Source organism: Ranitomeya imitator, chromosome 4 (assembly GCF_032444005.1).
Source record: "Ranitomeya imitator isolate aRanImi1 chromosome 4, aRanImi1.pri, whole genome shotgun sequence".
Lineage (NCBI taxonomy): Eukaryota > Metazoa > Chordata > Amphibia > Anura > Dendrobatidae > Ranitomeya > Ranitomeya imitator.
Window position 1 is genome coordinate 247,876,256 of NC_091285.1, and position 17,556 is coordinate 247,893,811.

The 17,556-nt window shown below is 39.9% G+C and overlaps 1 protein-coding gene across 1 annotated transcript in view; it reads right to left on the bottom strand.

The window, feature by feature from the left end:
* SLC38A1 (solute carrier family 38 member 1) overlaps positions 1-17,556 on the bottom strand; it is a 114,826-nt gene that overhangs the window by 7,665 nt on the left and 89,605 nt on the right. The window contains exons 8-15 of the mRNA XM_069764484.1: positions 14,683-14,765; positions 14,254-14,312; positions 14,015-14,134; positions 13,246-13,325; positions 10,794-10,894; positions 9,193-9,311; positions 7,367-7,508; positions 4,979-5,076 (exon numbers count right to left, since the gene is read on the bottom strand). Coding sequence (XP_069620585.1) covers positions 4,979-5,076; positions 7,367-7,508; positions 9,193-9,311; positions 10,794-10,894; positions 13,246-13,325; positions 14,015-14,134; positions 14,254-14,312; positions 14,683-14,765 — 802 coding nt within the window. The remainder of the gene's footprint in view (positions 1-4,978; positions 5,077-7,366; positions 7,509-9,192; positions 9,312-10,793; positions 10,895-13,245; positions 13,326-14,014; positions 14,135-14,253; positions 14,313-14,682; positions 14,766-17,556) is intronic.

Below are 17,556 nucleotides of genomic sequence, written 5' to 3' on the forward strand. Positions count from 1 at the left end.
CTGAACAATGAACGTGTAGGCAAGATACAGAGAAATACCTACTGCCCCTCGTAGATATGCCCAATAAAATACACCCTCAGAATGCAGTGTGGCATACAATAAAAGAAACAACAAAAGAAAAGCGTCGGATACCTTTTTGGCCCCAGCATTGCTCCGTAGCTTCTGTGACGTCACACGCTGAGAGCTTTTCGTCAGCCATTTTTTTATTGTTTGTATCCAGGGACGCCACCGGCCGGGGCGTTCTCTGGCTCCACGCCGACTCACCGCCACGCCACTTTGTTGTGGCTGCAGTCAGCCCCACTCTATCACCTAAACCCCCGCCTGACGGGTCTGTCACCAAGAAAACCCTGCGGCTTTTACACATCCTGAGCCTGCTGCATTCACTACACCTCGGGAATCTGGTGAGTCAGAGTGAAGTCATTGCTGTGGGACACCATGCAGTGTTGGTGTGATTATATTGTCTCTTTTATTGTATGCCACACTGCATTCTGAGGGTGTATTTTATTGGGCATATCTACGAGGGGCAGTAGGTACAGTATAGCTAAGTTCTTTTTTACTTATTAATGAAAAAAATTCCAAAATTTTTCATGATCTAGGGCTAGGTGAGGGCTTATTTTTTACGTGCCAAGCTGACATTTTTTATTGATACCATTTTGTTGTAGGTATGATCTTTTGATCGCCCGATATTGCATTTTATTGCAACGTGATGAAAAAACGGAATTCTGGCATTTTGAAATTTTTTCTCGTTTTTCCGTTTTTGCGATCAGGTTAATCCTTTTTTTATATTGATAGATCGGGTGATTCTGAGCGCAGCTATACCAAATATGTATGTATATATATATATATATATATATATATATATATATATATATATATATATTTATATAGTACAGAGCAAAAGTTTGGACATACCTTCTCATTTAAAGATTTTTCTGTATTTTCATGACTATGAAAATTGTAAATTCACACTGATGGCATCAAAACTATGAATTAGCACATGTGGAATTATATACTTAACAAAAAAGTGTGAAGCAACTGAAAATATGTCTTATATTCTAGGTTCTTCAGAGTAGCCACCTGAAGAGTAGTTTGCTTTGATGACTGCTTTGCACACTCTTGGCATTCTCTTGATGAGCTTCAAGAGGTAGTCACTGGAAACGGTCTTCCAACAATCTTGAAAGAGTTCCCAGAGATGCTTAGCACTTGTTGGCCCTTTTGCCTTCACTCTGCGGTCCAGCTCCCCCCAAACCATCTTGATTGGGTTCAGGTCTGGTGACTGGAGGCCAGGTCATCTGGCGTAGCACCCCATCAATCTCCTTCTTGGTTAAATAGCCCTTACACAGCCTGGAGGTGTGTTTGGGGTCATTGCCCTGTTGAAAAATAAATGATGGTCCAACTAAACGCAAACTGGATGGAATAGCATGCCGCTGCAAGATGCTGTGGTAGCCATGCTGGTTCAGTATGCCTTCAATTTTTAATAAATCCCCAACAGTGTCACCAGCAAAGCACCCCCACACCATCACACCTCTTCCTCCATGCTTCACAGTGGGAACCAGGCATGTAGAGTCCTTCACCTTTTCTGCGTCGCACAAAGACACGGTGGTTGGAACCAAAGATCTCAAATTTGGACTCATCAGACCAAAGCACAGATTTCCACTGGTCTAATGTCCATTCCTTGTGTTTTTTAGCCCAAACAAGTCTTTTCTGCTTGTTGCCTGCCCTTAGCAGTGGTTTCCTAGCAGCTATTTTACTATGAAGGCCTGGCTGCACAAAGTCTCCTCTTAACAGTTGTTGTAGAGATGTGTCTGCTGCTAGAGCTCTGTGTGGCATTGACCTGGTCTCTAATCTGAGCTGCTGTTAACCTGCAATTTCTGAGGCTGGTGACTCACTGGTGATAAACTTATCCTCAGGAGCAGAGGTGACTTTTGGTCTTCCTTTCCTGGGGCGGTCCTCATATGAGCCAGTTTCTTTGTAGCTCTTGATGGTTTTTGTAACTGCACTTGGGGACACTTTCAAAGTTTTCCCAATTTTTCGGACTGACTGACCTTCATTTCTTAAAGTAATGACGGCCACTCGTTTTTCTTTACTTAGCTGCTTTTTTCTTGCCATAATACAAATACATAATTCTAACAGTCTATTCAGTAGGACTATTAGCTGTGCATCTACCAGACTTCTGCACAACACAACTGATGGTCCCAACCCCATTTATAAGGCAAGAAATCCCACTTATTAAACCTGATAGGGCACACCTGTGAAGTGAAAACCATTTCCGGTGACTACCTCTTGAGGCTCATCAAGAGAATGCCATGAGTGTGCAAAGCAGTCATCAAAGCAAAAGGTGGCTACTTTGAAGAACCTAGAATATAAGATATATTTTCAGTTTTTCACACTTTTTTGTTAAGTATATAATTCCACATGTGTTAATTCATAGTTTTGATGCCTTCGGTGTGAATTTACAATTTTCATAGTCATGAAAATACAGAAAAATCTTTAAATGAGATGGTGTGTCCAAACTTTGGCTCTGTACTGTATATAATATATATATATAAATTTATTGTTTTATCTTTAATGGGGTGTTAGGTGTCGAGTTCCCGCCTCTGCACAGGGGGAATCTCGAACCATCTCCGCTGCGATCTCCCATTCTTCTCCAGCCGCAGTGGAGTCTGCTCAGCGGAGACGTCGGTCCCAGCGTCTAGCTCAGGCTAATACTGGACGACTGGTTACTACTGCCCTTCCAGGCTCTGTTTTTGTAGCCAGCAATGTTCAGCAGCGAGCAGGTCTTTCTGGGACTAAGTCCAGATTTTCCCTTTCTGAGCATGCCCACGGGATGACCTCCCATTGGAGGCCGGGGGTCACATGCTTGGATACTGCAGCTAATCCCATTGGTCCTCTAGGAAGGTCTTAAAGGTGTTGTTCTGTGGCAGATTCCCATTGGTCCTTCTCGGAAGGTCTTGTACTTGCTGCAGCTATAAAAGGTTTGCATGGCCGCACGGCCATGCGCTAGTATACAATTGTTATCGTGTCTGTGTTGATGAGTGCAAGTCGTTCCTTAAAAAACCCATCCCTTGTGTATGACTGTTCGCGAAAGGTGTATGGCTGCAATCTAGCGCCTGGCTGAACTCACAGCTTTAACACACGAAACAGCGTCTAACTGCTGTGACCACCAGTGCAGCGCCGTGCGCTATTAGAGCGCTTACCTTACCTAAGTCTGGGTGGTTAGTGGCGTCTGCTAGTGTGGCACAGCATGCACTTCTGTGCATATTAGTTACCTCTGTTACCCCAATTGTGGTGTCGATCGCAAGAGGTCTACACTAACTCTAATCCTGTGTCCTGGGATAGAGTTCTGTGGTTCCTTGCTTGCGCTCTCTGTGCGGTACCTCGACCCTGTGACTTAACAGGGATCGCTTTCTTCATACAGAGTGAAGTTAACCCATGTGTGTATCCTCATTGTACCACCATATAGTCTGTCATTACTTAGCAGCAGGTTCCATCTCTGCACGGTGGACCCCGGGCTGCGAACGCATCTTATTATATCTATTTAATTATTTGGTGTGTTCCGCTAGCCCTAACAGGGGGTGATTTGAACTTTTATATTTTTTTATATTTTTAAAAACTTTTTTTAAACTTTTTGCATGCTTCAATAGTCTCCATGGGAGACTAGAAGCTGCAGTATTTTGATTGCCTTTGGTATACACAGGGGATGATCAGATCACCTGTATGTAGTAAAAATGCTCACTTGCTATGAGCGCCGTCCACTCGCGCTGTTACAGGCACATGTCAACTGATCTACAGGGGGAGTCGGACATGGGTGTACTATTACGCCACATGTCAGAAAAGGGTTAAATAATGATTAAAAAAAGGCATGGGGTCCCCCCATTTTTGACATCCAGCCAAGCTAAAGCAGACAGGTTGCTGGGGGGGCTTGTATTCTCAGACTGAGAAGAGACCATACAGGATGACTTTATTGTCTTGTATGTTATAACAGGGTGCAAAATGTGACATAAACCCAGTCTAAAACAATATATTTCTAATCTAGTATTGACATTGGTGCACTTTTTCCATGGATGTTTTTTTTTAGAAAATGAAGAGTGAATCCCAAAAGGAAAGACTTCCACTATTCCTCTCTTTCAGACTGTGCCAAATATACACTGTATCTATGTACAGTGTGGGTGATATTAGGTGACTTTATAATCTCTAGCTGATGGGAATTAAGTTTAACCCCTTACTGCCATTGGACGGCATAGTACGTCCAATGGTAGTACTCACGCTTTGATGTGGGCTCCGGTGGTGAGCCCGCATCAAAGCCTGGAAATGTCAGCTGTTTTGAACAGCTGACATGTGCCAGCAATAGGTGCGGGTGGAATCGCGATCCACCTGTGCCTATTAACTAGTTAAATGCCGCTGTCAAACTCTGACATCAGCATTTAATGCGCACTTCTGGCCATCGGGCCGGAAATACGCGCACCACTGACCCCTATCACGTGATCGGGGTCATCGGTTCGTCGGCATAACAACCAGAGGTCTCCTGGAGACCTCTATGGTTGTTGATACCGGATTGCTATGGGTGCCACCCTGTGGTCGGCGCTCATAGCAATGCTGTAATTCTACTACATAGAGGCAATCTACTTTGGTAAGTGAATGAATGCATTGCTTGACTGGAAATTATATAAATAATTATATATGCAGTATCCCATGCACTTTTGATGGTCTCTTTCCAAATTGCTCACAGGTTACACAAGTCTGCATTTTGCAAGCTTAGCAGTGCAGTGAGTCTAGCAATGGACCAATGAATACCACAAAGATGCATTAAAGATGGTATTAAACTGACCACTTTTTTTTACCATATGGTATCTGGCGTCATACTGTGTAATATCAGAAAAACAAATTATGTACATGGCTTCAGTATAATTTCAAGCATACTTTTCAGGCATTTCCAACATTCAGTACTGAGTATCATTAAATTTACCAATAAACTTACCCAAAATCTCTCTTTGGATAAAGTGTCATTCCCATGAGTAATTTTCAAGTATAATATTGATGGAAGAATAAATATCAGCATATTAGCAGATGTTGCACCTGTGAAGTATATTAAAATGTCTATTATTATCACTGCATATCACGTACCATTAAAAAACTGGGTGAATATATTTTATAGATTTTCACTTATAGCTACAGTAGGGAAAATAAGTATTTGATACATCGCCGATTTTGCAAGTTTTTCCACCTACAAAGAACGGAGAGGTCTATAAATATTATCGTAGGTACACTTCAACTGTGAGAGACCGAATCTTAAAAAAAATCCAGAAAATCACATTGTATGATTTTTAAATAATTAAATTGCATTTTATTGCATGAAATAAATATTTGATCACCTACCAACCAGCAAGATTTCTGGCTCTCACAGACCTGTCAGTTATTCTTTAAGAAACCCTTCTACTCTGCACTCATTACTTGTATTAATTGCGCCTGTTCGAACTTGTTACCTGTATAAAAAAAAAACCACCTGTCCACACAATCACACTCCAGCCTTTCCACCGTGGCTAAGACCATAGTGCTGTCTAAGGACACCAAGGGCAAAATTGTAGACCTGCACAAATATGGGATGGGCTAAATCACAATAGTCAAGCAGCTTGGTGAGAAGGCAGCAACTTTTGGGAAAATAATTAGAAAACGGAAGAACACAAGATGACTGTCAATCTTCCTCGGTCTGGACCTCCATGCAAGATCTTGCTAAGTGCGGTAAAGATAATGTTGAGAACGGTCAGGAATCAGTCCAGAACTACACGGGAGGACTCGGTCAATTACCTGAAGGGAGCTGACACCACAGTCTCAAGCATTACCATTAGTAACACACTATACCATCATGGATTAAAATCCTGCAGAGCACACAAGGTCCCCCTGCTCATGCCAGCACATGACTAGGACCGTTTGATGTTTATCAATGACCATCTGGATGATTTAGTGATTTATGGGAGGCATTGGAGAAGGACATGTGGTCAGATGAGTCCAAAATAGAACTTTTTGGTATCATCTCCACTCGCTGTGTTTGGAGGAAGAAGAAGGATGAGTACCAACCTAACAACACAATACCAACTGCGAAACATAGTAGGGGAAACATCATAATTTTGGGGTGCTTTTCTGCAAAGGGGATAGGACGACTGCACCAAATAGAAGGGAGGATGGATGAAGTCATGTATCGCGAGATTTTGGCTAACAACCTCCTTCCCTCATTAAGAGCTTTGAAGATGGTTTGTGGCTGGGTCTTCCAGCATAACAATAACCCAAAATACACTGCCAGGCAGCTAAGGAGTAGCTTCGTAAAATGCATTTCAAGGTTCTGGAGCGGCATAGCCAGTCTTCAGACCTGAAACCAATAGAAAATCTTTGTAGGGAGCTGAAAACCAATGTTGCTCAGCAATAGCCCCGAAACCTGAAAGATCTCGAGAAGATCTGTATGGAAGAGAGGGTCAAGATCCCTGCTGCAGTGTGTGCAAACTTGGTCAAGAACTGCAGGAAACATCAGGCCTTTGTAATTGAAAACAAAGGTTTCTGTAACAAATATTAAGTTCTGTTTTTCTATTTTATGCAATAAAATGCAAATTATGTAAAAATCATACAATGTGATTTTCTCGATTTTTTTTTTTTTTTTAAAGATTCTGTCTCTCACAGTTGAAGTGTACCTACAATAAACATTACAGAACTCTATTTTTTGAAGGTGGGAAAACTTGCAAAATCGGCAATGTATCAAATACTTATTTTCCCCACTGTACATCAAAGAAGGCAAGACCTCTGGGACCTCCGCAGATTGCTAAAAATTAAAGAACAAAATCTTCTCTACTTTTCCTGTGAATAGCAGGACTCTGGGTCACCTTTTATGCAACATGGAAACTCTTCAGAAAAAAACTGATACAAGTCAGTGGCTATGTCAGGGTTTTTCTCTGACGCCTGGGAAAATGGGATTTGGGTTGAACCTCCTGATAGGGCAATTGACTTTAATAATCTGATCTTTGTTTCTGTAGTGTCTTGAAGCAGGCAACAAAAGCTTGGTCGACTGCACTTTTGGCCCACTTCAAGAAGATAAACACTATTGAAACACAAACCAGACCAAGCACAAAATGACTCTATTTGTGTCATTACAGCGAACGTCTCTGCCGGATGCCCCATCCAGCGAAGAAAAGATTCAAACTAAATAAATACTTTACCAGAAGGGTACCAACAATTGTGTGTGCATACTGCTCCTCCATTCTAATGATCAGTGGGGCCCTGACAGTCGGACTCTTTCTAATCAGAATATAGTAGCCTATCTTATTGATTTGCTATCACTTTCTATATTATCCATACAAAAATATAAACTGAAGTACTTTACCTATGGCTCCAAAAATGTCTTTCATTGCTGGTATAAATATAACAAGTAGGTCAATTAAAATTAGAAGGACTAATGTCACTAATAAGTGCTGCCAGAATTTATATTTTGTCTTCCGTGCCAGTTCAAACAATGAGGAGCGAACCTTTGAATAAAGAAGATAGTTTAAATATGAATATCACCTTAAGCAAGTTCATCATAAAATCCAACATTTCTTCTAAGGGTATGTGCACATGGTGTCTTTAGTTAAGAAACCTGTGGAATTGCTGACTTTTCCAAGGTAAAAACGACCCTCAGCGTTTTCCTTAAGGGACTTCTTCAGCATATTCTCGGTCATTTTTGCGGCAGTTCTGCCAAAGGCATCTTTATTCTATACTTTTTACTTTATAGAGTGGGCGGCTTCCAAATGAAGCCACCCGAAGAATGAACATTTTACTTCTTTTAACCACTTCAACGTTTTTAAACCCTGAAGCGGGTAAAAGAAGTAACATAAGACAGAACAGGTGCACAAAGTTCATCTTAGCTATGACATTTTTTTTTCAACTGTTAGCTGTAAAAGTGATTCCTTTCTTAGACATTTGTGGTGTATACACAGGATACCATAAATGTCTAATAGATGTGGAGATCTGGAGATTTAAGAGCCTGTGTTCCCCGCTGTGAATAGAGAAATGGCCCAACATGTCTATTTCACATCTGAAAACAGCTAAGCATTTCTCAATTCAAAGCAGCTACAAGGCAGTGGTCATGGATTTTTGTTCTAGAGATAGCAAAAAAAAAGCAAAAAAATAGAATAAAAAATAAAACAGTGAAAAATAGGAAAAATCTTTAAAAGCGGCGCTGTTAAAAAAAATTAAAAAAAATAATGAGGTAAATACATACGAAGAGTTTATTTCTAAATACATAGGTCTATGGATCAGTGCAAGTGCGTGCATGGTCACCTCCTTCCTGACTTTAATGGAAAATTCTGTGGACATTCCTTAAGGAGAACCTTTCACCCGGTTAAAAGTGGCCAGTTTTGCTGTTATTATATTTCTACTCCTGCTCTTGGTATTGTTTTTTTCTTTTTTTATCTGGCTTACGGTTCTAGATATATGGACCCTTTCATTTAGTCCTACTTTTTATCGTCTTTACCAAGTGCTCGTTGGACACATGGTAATAGTGCACAGCATGACCCCAGAGAATAATGTGAGCAACATTAATTTGGTAAAGACCATAAAGATTAGCCCTAAATATAGAAGCCCATATCTCTGGAACAGATAATACGGTATATATCTATATATAAAACTGGAATACTCAGGGTGCAAATAAAATGAGCAAAAACTGCTTACTTTAGTTATGTTAACAGGTCCTATTTAGATAAGATAAAATAAGAATAAGTCTTTATTAAAATGAATACAAGTTATATTTATAAAATCTATTTTTATGAACAAAGGACAACTCCAGTGTTTTTGTTTTTTTCACTGCTGGACTGGTGTCACTAATTTAAGTTTCCTGAGTCTAGTCTTATACTTACCAGCCACTGTCTTAAGCTCTTACCAGCGCCGCTTCAGTCCCGCACCGCCATCTTGTCACTGCAACTTCTGACTGACTAGAGGTCATTGCTAATGGTCTCAAGTTGTTAATGTAATGTCTATAAGTGCCTCGTTAGGTAGGTCTGCTGGAGACTGGCCTTAGCAGCACCGATAACAGCAGAAGAAAGGGGCGGCTGGTAAGTATGAGACTAAGTGCAGGGAACTTAGATGAGTGGCACCGCTCCAATAAAAAAAGCTGGAGAGCTTTAACAAATGGTGTCAACATGATGTTACATCAGAATGTTAATATACACTTACAGTAAAAAATAATACTGGTACAGTAAGTATAACTGCAATTATAACAGCCAGGCGTACAGTCAATAAGAGAATGTCCTTTTTATCATTATATGTCCCGAGAAGCTCAGATTCGACTTTATCTGAAGAAATGAAATTAAAAAAATATTAGTAATGTTAGAGAAATTATGAGATAGAAATTGCACATGTATCGAGAGAATAAAAATAGAGACAATTAAAACTACACACAATTAGAACAAATTTACCAGATTTTTGCCGTAAAACACCTTCAATGTTACACATATTTTACACAGCTTGAAACTGTGCAAAACTTTTACAATTCAAGACCGCTCTGCAAAAATAGGTGAAGGTCTAGTTCATAAAAAGGTATGCTACTTTAGTCCCTGAATGGAGTCCATTTTTGCCAAGGTGCACAGCACTTGAAAGGTGCATATAGAATTATGTGCATCTTACTCTTCCCCGGGGTCCACCCTGTGATGACATCCTTCCGGGATCGGTGTCTGATGTTCTCCTGCTGAGCCAGTGCTACGCCTGAGGCCTGAGAGAGAGGTCGTCCTAGTATGCTCGTGCCAGATAACCCTGGACTTCATCAACCTGTGATGACTCCTGCCATTGTCTGACGTCTGTCCAATGTTGGTGTCTGATGTTCTCCTGCTGAGCCAGTGCTATGCCTGAGGCCTGAGAGAGAGGCCGTCCTAGTAAGCCCGTGCCAGAAGACCCTGGACTGCATCAACCCGTGATGACCCCTGCCATCATCTGAATTCCGTCCGAGGTCGGTGTCTGATGTTCTCCTGCTGAGCCTGTGCTGCGCCTGAGAGTGAGGCCGTCCTAGTATGCCCGTGCCAGATAACCCTGGACTTCATCAACCCGTGATGTCCTCCTACCTTCGTCTGTTATCCTGAGACGTGTACCCTACTCTCATGTGTGGAATCGTGATCCTGACATCATTATGTTTTGTTATGTACTGTGTTTTCATTTAAGTAAACTTTGTTTCTTCATACCTGAAGTTGTGCGGTGTAATCTAGTTCTTCATATTGCCATCTTGTGCACATGCTCAGCTGCCAGAGACCCTGCTCGCTGCCCTTCCCTAGTCTGGGTAGGTCCAGGTAACTCTATGTGGTCCAGTGGGTCCAAATTCCGTTCCCACTAGGAACGCTCGCCCCACGTCGTCATGTCTGGCGACGTGGAGGCGTCAGCTCGGCCGCGTGTGCGGTCGCAGCTGTAACACTGTTTTCAAGCTTTCTGCCAAGTTCTTGCATGCAACTCTCATCCAGGGTTGAGAATGGGCTTAGCATTGTCCGGATATTACATTAGTTTGCAGCAATTGATACCTTGTAGAATCCATATTATGACATTATTATCACATCATTTTTACATGCTATACAATTTGTATTTGACTCCTACAGCTCGTGTATGAACATTTCGATGGTGTAATTTGGTTGTCCATAACATAATGTGTAAACACCTTCAATTCTCACAGTAACATCGACTTATCACAGCATACCAAGCAATATAAGATGCTTCCTATAATCTTCCATCTACATTATAACTTAAAGCTTTTGATATCAAACTATCTAATTACAGCAAATGCAATCACAACTCACCATAAAACGTAAGATAGCCAAATATGGCAGTAAGCAGATACATAAGAAACATTGCGAAGAAGGAAATTTTTGATACCAGCTGCATTTTTTTCTGTGAGCGACTAGAAAACAAAAATATAATAATATTTAATATCTGTTTGTTAGAACACGTGCAGTAAATAGACATTTTTCTTCAATTTTATCTGATAGAGATAGTTTCAGCTACACAATATACACTGTAAATTGTCTTGTTCCAGACCTCATGTTGAAATCGAACATACACAATTCTTTCCCTCCAAGCCACACGTCAGGGAATTGTTGGGCTGCCCCACTAACATTAAACAGCTACCCATCTTTGTTAGGCCAGTTTCACAGAGTGAACCCTAAATTGGGCTTGCGTCTCTTGATCCAAACTCAACAGCCTCATAAATGCTTGCTGAGACTTGCTGTTGGTCCAGACATTGAGGTCAGTGCTCAGACTGTGAATGTCAGAAGTATGGAAATTGCCTTTGTGAGAGTGGTGGATGTAGAAATCTAAGGGAGTGATGTGTGGGGTTGAGAAGGACAGATGAAGACTTCTATAAGACTTAGGATAGATGTATGGAGTGGAGCAGGCCAGTAGACTTCTATAAAACTTGCGGATGAATGTGTGGGATGGAATGGGACAGATGAAGACTTATGAAACTTATGGATGGATGGGTGGGATGGACTGTGACAGATGAAGACTTCTCTAAGACTTCTGGATGGATAAGTGAGGTGGAGAAAGATGCATAAAGACATATACGAGGGGCGATCCAAAAGTAATGATAATCGGTTATTTCTATTGCACACAGAAATTAAAATAAAATGTTTTCTTCTCTCTTAGGTACCCACTAGTCCAGGAAAAAAAAATTACTTAAATAGACCACGATTCCCGGGAGCTACATTCATTTGAATATGAACTGCCGAGGAGTGAACATCAAAATGGAAAAAAACGAGCTCAGAGCTGTCATCAAATACCTCTGCTTGAAAAAAGTGACTACCAAAGACATACACAGCGACTTGGTGGAAACATTGGGGGACTCTTCTCCTCCATATTCCACAGTTGCACGCTGGGCCAAGGAATTTAAGCTGGGAAGAACATCGACGGAAAATAACCATCGTGAAGGATGCCCATCCACGTCCCTCAATGAAGAAAACGTGAAAAAAGTTGAAGAAGTTGTATTGGCAGATCGAAGAGAGGGTCAAGATCAAGAATTTTTTTCAAAGGGAATTCTAAGTTTAGAAAAGAGATGGACTAAATGTAGAGACTTGTTAGGAGACTATGCAGAAAAATAAATTTATTTTTTGACTATATTCATTGTGTTTAGTATTGATTATCATTACTTTTGGATCGCCCCTCGTAAGTCTTGTGGAAGGAGTTGACAGGCATAGAGACTAGAAGACAAATGAAATGTTCATACAGTTATACATACTGTATATTTCAATGCATTATTCCAATTAATTGACATGTCATACATTCCTGTTAGAAGTAACAGAGTTAAATACATTTATCTCGCTGTTCCATAGTATCCCTATGGATTGAGAAGGAGAGATTATAAAAAAGATAACGAAACAAAACAGAAGCCCAGATCAACAAATATGACAATGACATCATAAAAGACATAAGTTTTTCATATGTCTTTTACTTGGACATGAAATGCAGTGATAAGAACAAGTCAGTAGAAATGCAAAATTGTGATGAGAGACAAATAATAAAATGATAAGTCCACTCCAAAGGTGGCAACATTAGATGAGTGTCAGACATATCTAACGATTTTAGCAGCACTAGCCATCCTTCTGATGTTTTGTTCTGACTTTTCTCAGATGGCAGAAGTCAGGGAAAGAAGCATCAGGCATGTTGGGTTTCTATCTGTCCAATCCTTTGTTCTCAAGGAAGATAAGCCTACAGAGACGTCTGGTGGCAGCATATTCCGCTCTCTTTTTATTCATACTGCATATAGTCTTGGCTGGATGTGCACGTTGGCAGAAGGGCTGGGAAAGACTAACTGTCGGCTAATCAAGCATTAAGCTGAACGCTATCTAAGGTGTACGGCCACCTTAAACATTTGTATATGATTTGGCCAACTTTGCCATAAATATACATGCTTGACTTGACTAGTGCATGTTTTTTCTTTTTTGGCATAAGCATATCTTTGGTGAGAGCTGAGGATAGGTCATGTTAATACCCCAAATCCCTGAGCCTTTTGTCCCAAACATCTGCAGGCAATGGAGAGTTGGAAGAGCCTCATATACATTAGATTGATGGTCAGTCCTGCTGGATTCAACAGATTGGTCTGACTTTTCTCTAATGTATGAAAACACAAAAAATAAATGAGAAATTCCAGCAGATAAATCTGCATATACTCCAAATCTGTGAGCTGTGTCTGAAGTATGGCAATCTGCATTACCCTTAACCTGACAGTTGTGTTAAGACGTATACATTTTTTCTTACTCTCTGAGCTCGCTGTATATGGGTAGGACTGACGGATGACACACGAATGCAAATGCAAGTGTTGGCAGTGCATAAGCAGTCTGTAGATGAAAAGAAGAGACACACATAATTAGGTCACATTAAATCTAGTAAAAGTCTATGTTCACAATTAACCATTGCAAATGTCATACACATTTGCAATAAAAAAGAGAGAAATACCAATCAATGTGGAGGTCCCAGAGCAAAAAAATTGGTAGATGTGACCTTCCCTTCTATAGGCGCCATAACCTACCTGATTCTATTAGAGCCATACATATGAGAAGTGGCTACATATGTGCATGGTGAGTGGCGTCAATGCAAAATCTCCAACATGTCCCTCAACTATCACAGTTTTTTTTTTTTAATAATAATAATAGTTTTCTCAAATGGTCTAAAGGGATCTAACCCCGCCCACACCAGGCTCTCCATGTACATTGTCAATAGACCCTGAGCTGCCTGTCACAGGAGGAGGCGGAGTCGGCTTTGCTGTGTCCAATGATAACATCCTGGTACAAAAACAACCATTACAGGTAAACAATACTGCAGGGCCTGATAAGACAGGCATCTCTTAAATCTGTATTTTAACCCATACAGCATGCTGTTTTCAGATTACATAGCAAAACCCTGCTTGCAGATTCCCTTTAAACATGACATTGCATTTCTCTGCTACAAAAAAAAAGGGTCAGATTATCAGACTTTAGAGATTGTGAGAAGCTGGAATAAAACAATTTTAAAGCAAAAGATTAACTACCTTAGAATTAAATGTGAAAAACTTTGGTGTACACTGATCTTCTACTGACGTATTGTAAGGAGTGTGCGACGTTCCATTATTACTTATAGTACATGAAATTTTAAATTTGTTGTAGATCACCTGGAAGAAGAAAAAGCAGAACATAAAAAGTTGAAATAAAAAGAAAAGAGCTATCATTAAATAACTGTATAAATAAAAAAAAAATCTTGAAATGCAAATGAAGATATTTCTGAACTTACCACCACAAGGAAAAAAAACATACAGGTCAAGGAGAACCCACTGGTATAGCCGAGGTATCCTGTTTGGATTAAATATAATGTTTCAGTCTAAAGCTGTCCTAAAGCACATATAGTTATCTGACGATACTCTTTATATTTTTCTCTTTCGCAGCTGATCTGCATGAAAGTCTATTTATTTAGCAAGGAACAGCAATAATGCTCTCTACCAGCAGATGGCAATCACTGAATTTGAATAGATACATATACTACACGTTGCAGGATTTCAGGTATAATCAATTTTTCTTAAAATATTTCAAAATTACAGAAGCTGGAATTCCATGTAATTTATTATCTCTACCCTATTTCGTAACAAATATATTTGTGGAAATAAAATATTTATAACTTGCCAGATTACCGTATGTAATTTAGGATAAGCAGATTCTGTCTTACCTAAATTCTTGAGAAGACACAAAGGAAGAATAATTCCAATAGTTACAACAACAAGTAGAAATCGTCCATCCAAATACCATGGCCTGTAAAGCAAAAAGGGATAAATGATGAGTCTGGCTGAAGATGAATTGAAAATGCAAGAAAATAATGTTTTTAATTTACAGGAAAGAATAGGTTATTTATTGTAACTTCTCTAATTAATATTTTTGCATGAAACACATGGAGAAATTCCAGTATAAACCACTGTAGTTATACACATCACTGCTGAAGAGCCATTGGGCCATCATCAGCAGTTCTGCTTCCTACATGGCTGGATAACGGTAACATGGAACCTTTTTTAGAGTGGAAAAATGTTAAATTGTGTGCTGGTTTTCTGGAGTAATAATCTGTACTTGTTTCCCAACATGAAAATCATTGAGCACCACTCACAGCAGGAAGAATGTTGGTATCCAATAAAAAATATTATGTCCCTTGTGCTTTGTTGTAGTGCCTTCATGTAATGTATGATTGTAAAGCACGGTGGAATTAATGATGTTATATAACATCATATGTTATATTATATGTTGCTATACTATGTTGTGCATAAATATGTGATTCTTCAGAATTTGTTTTAGTCTTTGCCTGATGAAAAGGCCTGTGTAGTCTCGAAAGCTTGCAATTTGTTACCATCTTTTCAGTTAGCCATTAAAACTGGGGACTCTCAATTCTAAATATGATGTTATATAAGTGAGTAAAATCAATAAATAAAAATAATGTACTCTGCCATGTGCATGAGTCCTTAATCCCTTCATGACCGCAGATACGCATAAAAACAGTGGCCGCTAAGGGGTCTTCAAAACTCTTTGAAAGCTGGGATTGGGAATAAATGTAATAGCGCCCCCAAAGTAGGAAAATCTCCTGGGTTTCAGCTCTGGGGGTAGCTGAGACTATGAAGAACATGATTAGCAACGTTTTTTCTGGTCCCCAATCACGTAAAAAAAGTGAGATCTTGTGAAAAAAAATAAAAAATTTTTCTCTTCTATGACATGATATAACATGTCATAGGACAGAGAAATGGTGTCCACAAGCCCCACACGGTATCTTAGTACCAGATTCATCATCCCCTGGCCCTCCACCTCCTCCTCTTTATAAAGCAAAATGGCGGGCGCATGCTTTATAACTTTTGATCACTCTGATAGAACCTATCACAGTGATCAAAAGCACAATAATTAGTACATAGGGTAGCACTTGGGCTGTGCCTCGTTGTGCACCCCCTTGTTCATTCCTCTCCTGTGTCAATCCCTTAGTCAGATTACTTTTCTTATTTTTTTATTTTATAACTTTTATTTCTTTCATTCTTTGCAGTGAGGGTTAGGCTTAAAGGGTTAAAGTAAAAAAAATGATGATCTGACGACATATTCAATATGACAACCCAATGTTATCTAAGGCTACTTTCACACTTCCGTCGGTACGGGGCCGTCGCCATGCGTCGTACCGACGTACCGACGGACGTTGTGAAATAAATGAACAACGGGGCAGCAGATGCAGTTTTTCAATGCATCCGCAGCCCCATTGTAATGTCCGGGGAGGAGGGGGCGGAGTTTCGGCCGTGCATGAGTGGTTGAAAATGGCGGACGCGATGCACAAAAAAGCGTTACATGTAACTTGCGTTACATGTAACTTTTTTGTGCTGACAGTCTGCCAAAACACGACGCATCCGTCGCACGACGGATGCGACGTGTGGCCATACATCGCAATGCGTCGCTAATGCAAGTCTATGGAGAAAAAACGCATCCTGCGGGCAACTTTGCAGGATGCGTTTTTCTCCAAAACAACGCATTGCGACGTCCGTCAGAAGACGCTAGTGTGAAAGTATTCTGTATAGTTCAAAATCTTCACTATACCCCTGGATACAAACTTTGAGGTGTGCAGTTTCCAGAATGAGGTCACTTGTGGGGGGTTTCTGGTTTTTAGGCAACTTAGGGGCCCTGCAAATGCTACATGGTGCCCACAATCTCTTTCATCCAAATTTGTGTTCCAAAATTCAAATATAGCTCGAAGTGCTTTGTCCAAACAGAACTTTTTTACTACATTTGGGGTATCGTTGCTGTTGAAAAAAAGTGGGTAACAAACTGTGGGGTCCATTTTTTTGGTGTTACTGCTTGCAAAAGTGATAAAATTGGGGCTAAAGCAATTTTGCATTAATTTTTGAGTAGCACCTGAAGGATTAAAAAAAATGCCAGGTTTAAAGTGTTTGAGGGGTACGGTTTTTAAAATAGCCTCACTTTTGTGGTGTTTCCAATATATAGGCCCCTCAAAGTCCATTAAAATCTGAATAGGTTCCTAAAGAAACCAGGTTCTGCAAATTTGTTGAAAAAACTAGAAATTGCTCCAAAACTTTTAACCCTTCTAGCATCCTAACAAAATAAAATGAAATCTGAAAAATTATGCAGATGTAAAGTAGACATATGGGAAATGTTATTTATTAATTATTTTGCACAGTTTGAAAATTGCGATTTTTTTTCTTCAAAATTGTCACCAAAATTGCAATACTTTCACAAATAAACGCAAGTCATCTCAAGCAAATATTACCACTATCATGAAGTACTATATGTCATGAAGAAACTTTCTCAGAATTACGGGGATATGTTGAAGTGTTCCAGAGTTATTACCTCATAAAGTGACACTGGTCAGATTTCTAAAATTTGGCCTGGCATTAGCTCTGTCACTAAGGGGTTAAAAGGGTATTCTGTTAGCTCTGTATAGAAAATAAATGGTGCTGTGTTCAAGCATGCGCATTGCCACTATTTCCACAGAATACAAAAGTGTCCCATCCATTTGGCTTCTGCTTTACTTCCATATGGTTTTGATTTTGTATTTAGGCATACATAATTT